At 31.9% G+C, this 15,722-nt stretch overlaps 2 protein-coding genes across 3 annotated transcripts; one reads left to right on the top strand and one right to left on the bottom strand.

Moving 5' to 3' along the window:
• Positions 1–2,648: 2,648 nt before the first annotated feature.
• Positions 2,649–5,888, top strand: LOC123700676 (cysteine-rich hydrophobic domain-containing protein 2). The gene is made up of 3 exons (XM_045647955.1): positions 2,649–2,893; positions 4,024–4,234; positions 4,708–5,888. The coding sequence occupies exons 1-3, from the start codon at positions 2,775–2,777 to the stop codon at positions 4,873–4,875; spliced, it is 498 nt and encodes a 165-aa protein (XP_045503911.1). The 5' UTR covers positions 2,649–2,774; the 3' UTR covers positions 4,876–5,888.
• Positions 5,889–6,037: 149 nt separating this feature from the next.
• Positions 6,038–15,489, bottom strand: LOC123700675 (abl interactor 2). 2 transcript variants are annotated; one of them, XM_045647953.1, is made up of 4 exons: positions 15,199–15,489; positions 13,280–14,163; positions 12,516–12,743; positions 6,038–7,510 (listed from the first exon to the last, which is right to left on the bottom strand). In XM_045647953.1, exons 1-4 carry the CDS (start codon positions 15,215–15,217, stop codon positions 7,202–7,204), a joined length of 1,440 nt encoding a protein of 479 aa, XP_045503909.1. In that variant the 5' UTR covers positions 15,218–15,489; the 3' UTR covers positions 6,038–7,201. The 2 variants fall into 2 exon arrangements, with proteins under 2 accessions (XP_045503909.1, XP_045503910.1); XM_045647954.1 differs by lacking the exon at positions 15,199–15,489 and adding an exon at positions 14,847–15,029.
• Positions 15,490–15,722: the final 233 nt, after the last annotated feature.

Raw genomic sequence — 15,722 nt, 5'->3', positions numbered from 1 at the left:
AAATTCCAATTCAATTCCAATATAATCACGTTTAATAGGTAAGACAACATAATATTTTGTGCGCAATGATATTTTATGTATAGATACGTTATATACTCACAATATATCCAAAAAAAATGCTTCCTATGCAGTGTCAGGCACACACAAATACAAGTTTCATTTTACTTAATTTATTACATTGACAGACTGTATAAGAGAGATGGCTCTTAATAAAATGATATAAACAAAAAAGACAAAGATAGTTTGTCACTTCCGCGCAGGTGTAAGCAAAAGTCATAAGAATTCACCAATTAAATATAAATAAACAAATAGTTGCCATGGCAATTGGCATAGACTAACGACACAGAAGGTTCAATGTTATAGATGTTACGTTTCCTGCACACGTAAACAAATGTGACACTTTCATTTACTATTTAATTATTATTATGAAGTTGTATTAAAATGAAAAAAACTTTTTTGGAGATATAACTGTATTAAGCATTTATTACTAGCTGTGGTGTTCATTTTCGGTCATCATCATTTCACCCGATGAGCACCCACTGCTGAGCATAGTCCTCCTTAAAGAACTACATACGGACCGATCTTATGCTATTCGTTTCAAGGCAGTTCCCGGAACCCGTACCAGGTCATCACTCCAACTTGTAGGATATAATAATAGTGGTGCCTAGATGAAAAAAAGTATGAAATAAAAGAAAGGATGAAGTATAAGCCTTTTTTATCTAAGACACAAATAAAATTTATGTTCAACTAGCTTCCGCCCGCGACTCCCGCTGGTGGTCGACCCGCGATGGTTTATTTCTTCATTTTGAGTAACTCTGACAATGATATCTTATAAATATATATTGGACCCAAATACGGCTAGGCCTATAATAATACGCAACGTGTGTTCGCGGTTCTACAGAACAACGTCTATGGATAAAACTGAAAAGATTAATTTTTTTCTACGTATTTTATTTAAAAAGTATCCTATTATACGCCCAGGATAATAAGGTATAATTATACCAAGTTTCATCGAAATCGAACCGTTAGTTTTCACGTGATGCAGACAGACAGACAGACAGACAGACGGACAGACAGACAGACAGACAAAAAATTTTTTAAACACATATTTGGGTTTGGTATCGATCCAGTAACACCCCCTGGTATTTATTTTTTCAATATTTTCAACTTATTTTCAATGTACAGAATTGACCCTTCTACAGATTTATTATAATAATATGTATAGTTACAAATACAATGAAATGAGATGACAGAGAGAATTATGAGTTTAATGAATAAACCAATTTACGGTGAAAACAATATTAATATGTTAATTATTATTATTATGCATACAATATATTTTATTCCAATAAGAACGACCGCTCGCCACACTGGACACGTCCGCTCGCATCAAAATTCATAAATTTTATGCCAAAGAGTATAGTAATATAGAGGGAATTTTATGCGTCGCGCGCACAGGTCGCGCGGCCCGGATCGCAGTCCTTATATAGGAGTCGTGGCAGGCGTGGCATCGTGCGGCTCTCGTGTGACGCAAACGGTTCAAGCCAAATCCGACTTTCGGAGCTACATGTTACGGCGCTGAATCCACTGCGGTATAGAACAACGTCTATGGATAAAACTGAAAATTTTAGTTTATTTTTTTTTCTACGTATTTTTCCAGGATAAAAAGTATCCTATTTTACGCCCAGGATAATAAGGTATAATTATACCAAGTTTCATCGAAATCGAACCGTTAGTTTTCACGTGATGTCTTCACATACAGACAGACAGACAGACAGACAGACAGACAAAATTTTTTTTAATCACATATTTGGGTTTGGTATCGATCCAGTAACACCCCCTGCTATTTATTTTTTCAATATTTTCAATGTACAGAATTGACCCTTCTACAGATTTATTATATGTATAGATAGCTATTTACAGAAAAGCAAATAGCATTTTTCGTCAGTAGCGATAATCTTTTCTTTAATGTATACGTATATTCAACATCATTTTTGCAAACAAACATTTTTGCCATCACGATTTCAATGTATATAATAAATAGATATATTTGTTAATTACATGCACTGTGTGGATTTAAATATAAAAATAAGTAATCAAGTATTTACCCAAATCGAAATTAATAAAATAACCGTTCTATTTTCAATAATCGTATCTACATGATAATCTTTGAACACAGTGTGCGCTAGCTTTGTCACACTAGTGATTGAAGCAATGTTTTATCCCTTTCATTATTTCAATACAAGTGTCAAGCAAGTGTCATTCATTAATAATTGCAAATTGTTATTTTTGCTCTAAAATTATAATATTTTAATACATTTACCTGTGATATGATATTCCTCTATCTTTCTTTATTTTACTATCGTAATTTGTGCACTTTCTGAACACACAAGAAGGCATTATTGATAATTTTAACGTTTATAACAGCATGTGCGTTCGCTGTCACAAGTCACAATCTGACTGATTCCACTGGTCCCAATTAGGACCAATTCACGGTTTACGTTTTGGTGCGTTGATAACGTATCTACCTCTTGTTTCTATATATAATATCATTGTTTGTGCGTCAAATAATATTTATACCTTAGATTTTTTGTTTCAAATTACCTTGTATCTGAAACAAAAACAGTGATATTAAAAACAAATGTGTTTATGAAACGTCACTCACTTCATGTTTCTTTTTCAATGATTGTGAAAAGGTCCCACAAATACAGTGCTTTGTTATGTGTATTCAAACAGAGATATTTTTGAAATTGTTGAATTAGTGATTAAGGAAGATGGCAGATTTTGATGCTATATATCAAGATGAGACTGATCCTGAGGAGAATATTGAGGAGACGCATGTGACATTAGTGCCTGACCCGATCGTTGTTCGCGGAGCTGGGAATATGACAGTGTAAGGTTTCATATTTTTATCAGCTGTTTACACCTTTAGCTATCAAAGAATGCAATCAATATCTAATAGCAAACAATATTACTCTCCTTCCAAGTTTTAAATAATTCTGATTTCTTTGTCATCTTGGATTATGGCTTTGACAAGAATTATGACCAATGCCAAATTATATTATGATAGGTACAATAGAATATATAGGACGAAGATTTAATTTGGGACAAAATGTAGTCTTCAGTTTATTAATGTATTTGTTAGTTATACTGTCATTCTATTTCTCGTTTATTTACTGACTTTATATTCACTATACATAGGAAACACTATATTATGTTCTTATTGTACTAAAGTCATATTATTTAACTTAATTTCACATAAATGATGTACTCATATTTTAAAAGCATTATCAGGTTCAACGCCTTACAAACATCACAACAGTAATATTCTTTCAAACGCTAATCACTATAGATCTACAAGGTCATTAAATGAGAAAGTTTCACCATTATAAATAAATTAATGACTTTATTGCTCATTATGTAAAACTACAATGTGGCTCGATAATTATATAAACACTTGTTACAATGTATTATCATTATGTTTTAATATTGCTCTAGTAAAGTAATTTGTAAAACAATAATAACAAATTATAGATAAATTTGCTACTGTTAAAATTACCTTCTTTATTAATTTAACTTTCATATCTATAGTTTACACATGAATTCAGTATTCAGTATTCATGTTTTGGACTTATTAACACTGGATTATTACACTTTGTCAACAAGCCTGTGTGAAATCTTTACATAGTATTTGTTTTGATTGTCTCTTTCTGTTGAGAGAAATAATTTATATTAGATGTTTGTTTCATCCATACTAATATTATAAATGCGAAAGTAACTGTCTGTCTGTTAAGTTAGTAACATATAAAAATAAGAAATATATAATATGTCTTTGATAGATTTGGAAGTAAATCAAGCTTTTTTTTAGAAACATCTAATGAGTGTATTTCATTGCAACTAAAACTAAAACCAATAAAATGGTTTTATAGGATAATTGATTGATTCATTTAAAGATATATTTTTTCTATACAACTGAATGTGTCTTTAACAATCCCCAATAAAATATAACATGATTATTTCCAGTTTTGGTCTGAGCAACCGCTTCAACAATGAATTTCCTTCCGGTTTGCAATCTCGCGTCGCCCCTGAGGAATACCAGGCGACCATAGCCAGAATCAACTGTGTGCTAAAGAAAACCTTGCCGGTGAATGTGAAGTGGCTGTTCTGTGGCTGCATGTGCTGCTGCTGCACGCTCGGGTGCTCTCTGTGGCCTGTTATTTGTCTTAGTAAAAGGGTGAGTCTATTAGTTATATTTTGTTTAGCCGTTATAATGTGCATCTAAGTTTGTGCATTCTGGACAGAAAATAAGTCAATTTCAGAGATAATGATTTTATTGCATGCTTTAATTGTCTGTGTGATAATAGGATAATTTTTGACAGGTCATATATTAAAATTTGGGATTGAAAGGATTGAATTGGGATCTGTTTTATAATCATTGACCAGTTATCTTGTAATCTTCAGTCTATCTATAAAGTCATGATAATCACAAACTCTTATAATATTTTTCTATTAATAGAAATTGTACCTACTCAGGTAGGTAAGTTTTCAGATTTTGTTGGCAATCCACCAACACTGCGAACTAAGGAATAGCCTGATATTTTATGTTGAACTGAAAAGAAAACAGGTGCATTTTACAATTAGAGCAGTCTTATATATAACTTACATAATAATATACATTAAAATGATATTTCTATTTTTTTATTCCAGACGCAACACTCACTCAACAAATTATTGGAATGGGAAAACAGCAGGCTTTATAATAAATTAGGTCTTCGTTGGCGGCTTACGAAACAGCACTGTGACTCTTCCTCCATGATGGAATATGTGCTTCTGATAGAGTTTATACCGAAAATACCCATATACAGGCCAGACTAAAGCGCGGCAAAGTTCTTACTTGTAAATATAAATAACATAACACATCTCAGAACTCAACACAAAACAATCAACTTCTGATGCAACAAATTTCACTACAATGTTATGTTATATATTGTAAATAATTACTATGTATCTCTACCTAAAATGTTGTTATAATGTGCTTTTTGTGTATAGATGTCACATTATTAAATTTAAAGCTTCGATTTTTTTAAAAGCGATGTTATCTTAATGTGTAATGTATGTAAGGTTTCGAAGAAACATTAGTTTACAATGTTTACCCTGTAAACTGAGGCGGATGAGGCTACCTTCTTTTTATACCTTCCATTCAAAGTTACACTCATATATTCGACACATTGATTTCTTTAAACATTACTTCAGATATATCTATCTGACAGTTTATGTGAATGCTTTCAAAGCTGCCCCAATATACACGCAATGAAGTTTACTTAATTAGATGTGAGCACGGAAATGGTTCGCTTCGTTTTATGGTACTATAATGTAACTATACATTTACAATGCCTCTAATAATCCGAATTTCACGAACAATATCGAAAACGATTATATTTTTATGTACCTGAGTGTCAGCGCGGACGCAGTGAACACACGTAATGTAGAACACATAGCAAAGTTTTAATTTGATAACCAATCACCATAATAATGTTAGGAAAATTAACGGGACTGTGTTATTAGACAAGTAATTGTTTATAGTAGATACTCTATATGAAAGGATTTTACCCTTTCTTCCCTTTTCAACGTGTTGTGACTTCGACGAAAGCGTATCTATTTGTATATTTGAAAATTGGCTTTAAAATTAAAATATATATGTATGTATACGTATTGGTGAAAATTCTAAGATTTCTTGCCATACCTTTTTATTTTTTATGGAGCAACGGTTGAAAAGCGGACAGGGTATGTTGATGTTAAGTCGTAATTAAGTGAATGTAAATATTTTAAGTACCTACATAATATAGATTATTTTTGTTCAAATAATAAATCTCACAATGTGAAAGGCCTGTTTTGTTTAAGTTTACGTAAGAACTTATTATCCCTTAATTACATTTTTAGGATAGAAATACAGAAAAATTATGACAAACAAATAAATAACATATTAATTTATGATTAGAACGGAATATATTTCTGATGATAAGGAAAAAAACTGATATGAAATTGGCAATATTTTATTATAAATTAATATTTATATACACATAATACACATTGACAAAATACATAAGGCACTTAATGTTATGGTCCCCAAAATAATACAACTTAAACAAAAGAAATGACACAAAAGACGTACAAAAATAATTAATATTATGCGTAATATTGCAAAACAATCGCGCACATGTTTGTCACAAAGGAGTTAACGATAAGATAGGGGAAGGAAGCATAAACACTACATTTATAATTCATATTCAAATTAAGTGTTTTAGATGTTCATTATAAAGATAGTTTTTTGAAGGAAATTATTGAAAATGTGACAAATCCATGTGATTCAATATAATCTATCTACAAAGAGACTAGCTATACATTTAAATCAAATACAAAATTATAAAACTACGAAATATAAATTTTACCTTTTTAAAAAACCGGATACACAATAATAATTAATCTCTAATTACATTAAATTGACTTCATACTTGACTCGATATCAGCATAACCGCTTTGCGATTTTCCTTGAATAATATTTTGTGTAGAGTAATGTTAATTGCACAATACAATGAACTGAGTAAACCACACTTTATTTTCCAAAGTATATGGATACTAAACAGTTATTATCATAATATTTCGATATACTTTACACACAACCGTTAAACTAAATTAAATTCATATTTTATACGCGCAGATATATTTACATTCAGTCACCATATCTCTAAGGATGATTCATATTAATTCTCGTTTTGTGCATTTAGTTAATCTTGAAGTAAAACACTTAAGTTATTATGGCAACAAGTACTATGAATATCGCAAGAAGTTATAAATTAGTAAGTTTGAAGCATGCAGATCATTTATAAAACATTAATCAATATATTGCACATAATCGATAACGTCAATTACTTTAATTTACTTCGACAATCAATAATATAAAATTTAATCTTGATTGAAAATCATTACAAGATCTATTAAGTATTTGATTTACACCGACAATACTTAACATTAAATCGAGATATAGACATCAGTCTTCACTTTATATACGTTTCCCATTACATTAAAACAAAATGGACCAAATTTTAAATTTATCACTGTATTTAAAACATCTAACTAAAATGGACTCCGAACAAGTCGCAAGCATCGATGTCGTATCACAAAATACCCTGAATATCAAGTACTAACTAATTTGCACGTAGTTAATTGGGAATTGTCCTTTGAGGCCATTGCACTCGCCGAAATACCACTCATCGTTTATTTTGGACAGAACGTTGATCTTGTCACCGATGTTAAAACGCAGATCTCCTTCTTGGACAGGCATGAACTCATATAATGCGAGAGCCGTGCCAATTGTAGTTTTACTATCATTCGGTAAAGGTATCTTTACCTCAACGTAGTTCGAAGGAAAGAGACCTTCCGCCCCTGTGCGCAGTTTACCGTACATCCATTCGTCATTCTCGCGCCGAATCAGAAATATTTTCGTGCCAGCCTGAAAAAATAAAATGAACATGAGAATTATAGTAAAACAAACAAACATCGGATGCTGATGATTTATAAGTCCAAACAAGTTATATTTTAAGAATTTTAACCATTGTTTTAAATAAAATCAATGTAGTTAAGTATCCGTCTTAAAAAAACGCCAATATTTTGTTAGTATTATTATAGAATGTTCCAGTTTCCGTACAATGGTGTCACCAAGTTATGCCCCATTGACAAAGCTTATCCTACATTCTCAATATAGCTTCATTACATACATGCGATACAATGACGAGAAAAGCGGATAAATTTAAAAATAAACAATCGCTCTTAAATAACATTGATACAACATCGTTTATGTCTGTTTACATTATTTATCTAAAATAATAGAGTTAATAGCGTCGCCGCTTATCTCTGAGCACATACGTTTATCTGTTATTATGCAATAAAGAATTAGCCTTTTTTTAATGTCATATTTTTAGTATTGCTAATGGGTCAGCAGACTGACTAGTAAAATATTCGAATAGGTATATGTATTATGTACCTATCTCAAATTTACAATTTTCAATCTTTAGGCCCTATATTTTTAAACGTATTCGCCTTTATGACTTCGATCTTACGTGCATCATTAGGTACCTAATTTCTGAACAAACTCAGTACAACTTTCATCAATTGTTAAGTATTTAACAAATATAAATATTTTTTTTTTTAGTGTGCCTTTTGTTTTTCAGACACGGATAATAAAGTTTAGTTTGGGCTCCAATCGTTCCTCCATTCGTTTCCTGTATCTACTATCTAGTGAAATTCAGGTCAAACCGACAGAAGAATTACGATTATAAAAAATCTTTCAATTCACCCAAACAAAAGGGCAAATGTTTAACATTGATACCAAATTGGATTAACATTTATTACTTAATACGATTTTCTATGCCCTTAGCCCATTTGTTCTACGACACGCGTTTAATACAATTTATAAACTCTATTTCTATTACTTATAGCTATTCTAGATTTCCGCCCGCGTTTTCAAAGAAAAATGCAGTTCTCGTTTCTGTGAGATTTCCGTGAAATGTAAGCCAGAAATTGTGTTTTACAACTAAAATGCATATCATGAGAACAAGCACATGTTGGTTATGTACCTATATCAAACATGGTATAATAGTTATTTACACTATCATATTATTAGTACGTATAAGCATTGTAATGCGTATCAAACAATGAATAAAATAATATTTAAAATTTCAGTTACACAATGTAATATCAAATATGTTAAGGAATTTTTAATATTTCATATAAGCAAGACAGGCAAATAACAGTTCCACAAATACCTTCCTGAAAACTTCAGCAGCTCAAGGACTAAGTTACACTAAGGATTGAAACATTCCGCATTGCAAACAAAGGATACCATAACAGAGTTCCTAGTTACTACATATGTTTAAATGAATCATAGATACAAAAAAATGATAGGTTATTTAGAAACCTAAAATTTAAAATTAAAGACTAAGTAAACAGATTTTAAACGAGATTTATTAATTATATTATATTATTTAATCCGACGCGGACGTTACGAACACTTTACAGCGAGCGTGGTCACGGAACAGTTAAACAACGTAGGTATACGCTTTGCTTTCTGTCTGTTTCTGTAAGAAATCTGTGTGTTACCGCCTTGAAGTAGGTAGGTAGTTGCCATTGTTCTCAGTTGATAAGACTGATTTTCAACAAATAACGCCATACAGCATAAAATTATTCTCTTAATTATTTCAACCTTGTCCTGAAACTTAGTCTGACAATAACTAAACTCGCCACAATGATCAATTAAGATAAATCACGTTAACGAGTAACGTTTAAAAATTATTTATGAAGAACTACACCATTTTTCCAATACGATTTTTGAGCGAGACGGTAATTAGAGTGGCATATAGAGATTAATCTTGTGTTAAGAATGGTTTGAACCTTTGAAAATCACATGCAAATTGTAACTAACTTTACTGTATGAAAGAGCCAAGGTAATTGTGTAATTGCGTGCCCTCGTTTAATACAGTTTAGATGTAATTAAACGAACCAAGCACAGGAAAATAAAATTATAGCTCTTAGAATAACATCGGCTTTACGTAACTGTTTCTACGCGAATTACGTTTTTGCGCTCTTAAGAAACAGGCTACAGGTACTGGATCCCAAATAAGTCCAACCCACAGGTCCAACCTATCTGTATGTAGGTAATGAAAATATTTATTTTATCAAAATATGTTTTTAAAAGTGAATTGTATTCTATTGTATGTTTCTGAACATTTTTTACATCAATGCCAAAAATATCATTAAGGAAAATATAGACCATAATAGAAAAAATTAAATAGCAGATTGTCGAATCTTAGCCAGATATTAAACAAAGAAACTTGTTTAAACATGGAAACATAAACCTTCAATAATCAATATATTTTTGATCAATGATTGTTAATTCATTATTTAGTTAACCAGCAATCAATGGTCATTTTAAATAGCAAAGTTTATTTCATATCAATCAGCTGGAAGTTACAATGATATTCAAGTTCCTGTTGTTGATACGAATGGAGCAAATTATTATCAATAAAAATTCCAACGCAATACTGCGAATATGTAGTTTACCTCGCAATATAGTTTATATTATAGCTCGATAATAACAAAATAAACAGAAATATAAACGCGAATAAGTTTAGCTACGTCAACTAGTGCCAGATGTGCACCTATACGATTTCCTGTCAGCATTTACGTCATTAAAATAACAAGTTTGACTTATGCTTGCTTGCACACTATTTAAAAAGTAAAAATAAAAATATATTCTATACAAAAATGGACACTACATCCAACGAACGAAATAGAACACGCAAGCTAAGTTGTAATAAATAACCACGTAAAACATTGTGACATTTAGCATATAGTAACTGCACACGCAAAGATAGTAACATTAAATTTAAAAGTAACCTTCTATAGAAGCGACTTTAATTAATCAAACTTTAATATATGTACCTATTAATAATCCTTAATTCCTTTGGTCACAGCGTCATGCGTGAACAGCTGGACTGATTTCGCTTATTCTTTTTGTTAATGATAAGAGAAAAATCTAATGATAGAAATACTAAAGAATCTTACGTCTAAAATTAAGAAAACTTAATTATCATACTTCACGTATTTGACTCGGCTAGTTCCTAATAAAATAAGTTATTTATTGATAACTAGATTTCCGCCCGCTTTCAAAGGAAAACCCGTATGGTTCCCGTTCCCGTGGGATTTCTGGGATAAAACCTATCCTATGTGTTAATCCAAGTTACCCTCTATATGTGTGCTAAATTTCATTGGAATCGGTTCAGTAGTATTTGCGTGAAAGAGTAACAAACACACACACATCCTCACAAACTTTCGCATTTATAATATTATTAGTAGGATGGTAGGATAACATTAAATAATATTTCTTCGCTATTAACAACATTTCTTTCTAAAAGGATTCACGTCGCACTCGCAGAATTCTATTCCCATATGAAATTCATAAGCGTCCATTGAAATATTCTACGAATTTGGCACAATACCTTGAACTTGGTAAACAAAATTGACACCACTATAGTCATACCTATATTTCCTGAATTGAATGCGTTTAATCAATTAACGCCTTAACGTGGTTAACAAATATGTCCGTGAAATCTTGTATGTATTGAGTTCTAATAATAGATAGGAAATTTTAATAACGTTTGGTGTACTCTTTGTGTGAAAGGAAATCGTTATCACGTCTTATGGTCATGTCTACGAAATGAAACGCTCACAAAGGAGGCTGGTACCGGCAAGAAAAAAATATTAAAATATTGCTTGCAATGTACTCATGTAGGATCTTTAAAATGGGAAAAATAACTTCATTAACTATACTAATATTATAAAGCTGAAGAATTTGTTTGTTTGTTTGTTTGAACGCGCTAATCTCAGGAACTACTGGTCCGATTTGAAAAAATATTTCGGTGTTAGATAGCCCATCTATCGAGAAAGTTTATAGGCTATATATCATCACCCTAAGACCAACAGGAGCGGAGCAATGCGGGTGAAACCGCGGGGCACAGCTAGTTATAAATATTAGTCTAAGTGACTGTAGAATGTTATGTTTGGTCTAAACTAATATTTGCCATAGTACCTAGTCATGCAATACAATAGCCGTGAACTTGAAACCGGCTTGAAACGATAATTACTAAATTTGACATTCCCCTTTATAGATTTGGCATGGAGCCATTGTGACAGAAAAATAAGAAAGCTAAACAACAATATTAGTGGAAAAGTTGCAAAGTTATGTATAAATAATAATTATTTATGCAATAACCGTTGCGTAATGCATTACTAAACATGATAATACAATACATACTACACAACACATACACAATATTATGGTCATACGCCTCCCGGCAGTGCAATGAAACCTAACTGCAATGACCAGACACTTTATTAGTTATTACATGCTTAACGAGTCAGACGACATTAATTTTATCAGGTTGATACTCCATTAAATTTAATTAAGTGCACTTTTATACATTTTATTGTATAATACCGATAGTATTTAATCAAAATATGACTAATTAAGTTTTTCCGAGAATTTTAAATGTTTGTTGTAATTAACGTCACGGATTTTCCGAATTTACGTTTATACTGAATGGCATATTATATCTATTATCTTTACAATCCATACTAAATAAATATAAAAAAATAAATGCGAAACTCTGTCTGTCTAAACTACTGAACCAATTTGCATGAAATTTGGTATGGATATACATATGTATTTTGATACCCGAGAAAGGACTAAAGGCTACCTTTTATTGCGAAATATGTACCACGGGCGAAGCCGGGGCGGACCACTAGTAATTTATAAAAAAAAAAAGTAGATGTATTTGTTTGTCTTGCTTTCATATCACAGTAATTTTAGTTAGCAGGCCTAGCGAGTTTTTACAGCAGTGAAATACCTCATTCCTATGGGAATTTCGCTTGAACCTATATGTATATATGCATGTACTCACCGAAAAATATAAATCTTCTTGGTGATCCGTGAAATAGTCGAAGAGCGCGATCGCGTGCGGTTCATCATCATCACTTTCATCAGTTTCTTCGAAATCTGGTATATCATCAGGCCACACTACTGGAAGGTCATCATCAATCTGTGGCGGGGGTGGAGGAGGTATTGTTGGCATGGGTGGAGTGGGCTTCCTTTCAGGCGAATCTTCGTGATCCCAATTTAATTTCTGGTCCTGTGAGATCATTATTACTTATTTTTTTTAAGGCTATACTATAATGTAAAGGAAAATATCGAGTGGTGTTATTCTGATAAGAAATCAGAGTCAAATTTTGTGAGCGTCATAAGTGACTCATAAAAATGTTGGTTGCAGGTGGTTGGGGAATACCATAGAAAATACATAAATACTGCTTTTGTAAACATAAAAACACAAAAACCTTTAATTAATAGAATCAATATAATATGAAATAGAATAATTACGAAACTTTTAATTATTTATTTATATTGACCTATAAATTAATTGTAGAAATACAAATTTTCATAGCGATTGAAATTACGCCATCATACATAGTCAGATATAGCCTCATTTACACAATTAACAACATATGAGTGAGCACATTTCTATTTCAGGAAATGCTGACATGAAATGTGTGTTAAATGTATTAGATTTTTATTGTATTGAATGATAAGTAAAAACATAAAAGGAAAAGAATAAGATTAACTATAATATATAATAGAGGTATAATATAAAAATGATTTAATAATACTTACACTATCTATAAAGCCATTTGCAACTTTTTGTATTGGCGTTGTGGTATTTATGTTCATTGAAGTCCATTGGAAGTTGCTGCCAAAAGTACTTTTCAATAGAGCAGAATTATCCGGAGGTTTCGGTCGAGCTGGTTTAGCTCTTATTATTGTGGGGCCCTTTAAAGGTGGATTAGAATACTGACTACTTGTAGTGCTTGATGTTTCAAACAGATCCTTACTCAGCACAGGCTTCTTCATGATAGGAGGTTTAATTACTGGCTGTGGTGAAAAGGGATCTATATTTGAAAAATCTTCAAAAGTATCCTCCTTGCTAATTTTCTTTCTGGAAGTGAGGAAAAGATCGAAATCATCCTCAAAACCACTTTCCGCTTGTGAAGCGTTACCACCGCTGATCGCATTTCGGTGATTAGTTGATGTGGTGGCATCAGATCCAAAGCTATCCACACTGATTCCATCACTGCTAGATCTAGTTGTAAATGTTGGCGAGCTTGGTGGTGATGACAGATCTATGAGAGTTGCCGTTTGTATATTGGTATGGTCACACTTTGGAAACATTCTACTATTGACTTCACTACTAAAATCTGTAAATTTAGGTTGATTTGGCCCACTCTGTTGATTCACTGTGTTCTTACTTTTACGATTTAACAATGAAGTGAGAACTGTTGGTTTACGTATAAAGTGTGATGGTTTTGCAGGCACTTCAGGCTGCTTGGTCACCTTGGGTGGTGGTGGTCGAGGTGGAGGCTTTTTTTTCTGTGCATACATAGGAGTAGGTTCAAAAACTTCTGCCCCAAATGGGTCATCATTCCAATTGGTCACTGGAGAGTATCTATTAACATGAGCACTAGGTGGCACAGGAGCTGGCCTGGATGGACCCTTCATACCTGTTAAAAGTACATCTTTTATGTAATATTTTTAAGTTATTCAACTGTTAACTTTGTAGCTAAGATGGCAACAGATGGCTGGCAAATGATGGATAAAATTGGTTCGGAAAGAGTTATTTGCTTACAAATAATTCAGTAAAAATGGAAGTTCAAATGTGTTATTAGGCCCATATTTAGATAAGATATAAGTGAGCTAGATAATTTGAGATTTATTTAATTTTTTACTGATTAATTCATTTATAATATGCAATTAAAGATTTCTTCAAAAGGAATGAATAAATAATCTTATGCTAGATTCGAAATTTTACATCTGCTTAAATGATAATTCATAATAAGTAGAAAAAAGCTTAATAATAAAATTTAATTCTGTGAAGAGCAATTATAAAAATCATGGACAAGACAATAGCAAAATAAATGTTGAGTAGCATTGTTCCCAAACATATGAACTCAAGAACAAATAGATTTATATGTTTTCATGAATATGAATTTAATTTTAAACAGATAAATTGTATGCATAAATTAACACTTTAATCTGTAATTTATAGAACCTTAGTTTTAAAGCATTTACTTGAACAAAATGTGCTTTTCCTTTAAAAACACTTCTTTCCTAATTCAACAAAATCAATATTGACTTCTGTATGTTTAAATTGTATTTAATAACTATTAAAATTGAAAATACTCACTGCAACTTAATTTTTTGGTCGAGTTTCGAGATTATGTAGGTAGAAAATGCGAAAAAAATGCTAATAAAGTAGTAGGTACGTTTAAAGCTTTCGACACTACTGAACGCAATAGACGTACGATATAAAACAGCGGATATGGTCAAATATGATAATACATTGATAATATCGAGATCCACCCACAATGACTAAATTAGTTGCACTTTACGCAGTATCATATAGGTGCCAGGTACGGGACAGTACGGCCTTGATAGAGTTCGTTAAAACAATACTCGAAGATTTTTTGCACTAACTCCACTATTTTATGTTATTTGTTATCATTGAATAATATTTAACAAAAAACATTGTTACGTACCGTGTTTAAAGAGGTCCATCGTAAAGAACAGACGTCAGCGAATAGTTTTGCAACGCAATAGAAAAACATCCAACTTCCAAACAATAAACTTACGTTAACTGTTCCTAAGTTTTTAAATACACAACTTTACACATAGTTTTCTCTCATGAATATCATAATTATTTAATGGATAACTTTGTTGAGGCTTAATATTATATCTAATAAGAAATTAAATGTCGTAAAACTCGAACTCAAAACTATTTTACAACGCTTCTAAATTTTTAGCTTGACACTGACTGTCAGTGACTGACAAACTGCACTAACTGCAATTGACAGATTACCGACTGACCAAAAAAAGTGACAGGTGATTGGAGACTATAAGGCCGGGTCCACATTTGTAGCATTTCGGTGTATCGTATCTCCGTGTGATCTCCGTTGCGTGGCCTCGGCGCGTATCATGATCGCTAGTTTGGACGCAAGATGATACCCGTTGATGATACCGCAAATGTGGACCCGGCCTTATATAATGAGTATTCTCAAGTATT

This window comes from Colias croceus, chromosome 20 (genome assembly GCF_905220415.1).
Source record: "Colias croceus chromosome 20, ilColCroc2.1".
Taxonomy (NCBI): domain Eukaryota; kingdom Metazoa; phylum Arthropoda; class Insecta; order Lepidoptera; family Pieridae; genus Colias; species Colias croceus.
This window is presented reverse-complemented; position numbering and strand designations above follow the sequence as displayed.

What these genes read in the sequence shown, in the direction of transcription:
- LOC123700675 (XM_045647953.1), bottom strand. An exon ending in CAAATGGCTTTATAGATAGT is followed by an intron (nt 12,744 to 13,279) that starts GTAAGTATTATT and finishes ATGATCTCACAG; the next exon opens with GACCAGAAATTAAATTGGGA. An exon ending in AAGAAGATTTATATTTTTCG is followed by an intron (nt 7,511 to 12,515) that starts GTGAGTACATGC and finishes TTATTTTTTCAG; the next exon opens with GCTGGCACGAAAATATTTCT.
- LOC123700676 (XM_045647955.1), top strand. Translation starts at nt 2,775, where the DNA reads ATGGCAGATTTTGATGCTATATATCAAGATGAGACTGATCCTGAGGAG. An exon ending in GGAGCTGGGAATATGACAGT is followed by an intron (nt 2,894 to 4,023) that starts GTAAGGTTTCAT and finishes GATTATTTCCAG; the next exon opens with TTTTGGTCTGAGCAACCGCT. An exon ending in TTATTTGTCTTAGTAAAAGG is followed by an intron (nt 4,235 to 4,707) that starts GTGAGTCTATTA and finishes TTTTTATTCCAG; the next exon opens with ACGCAACACTCACTCAACAA.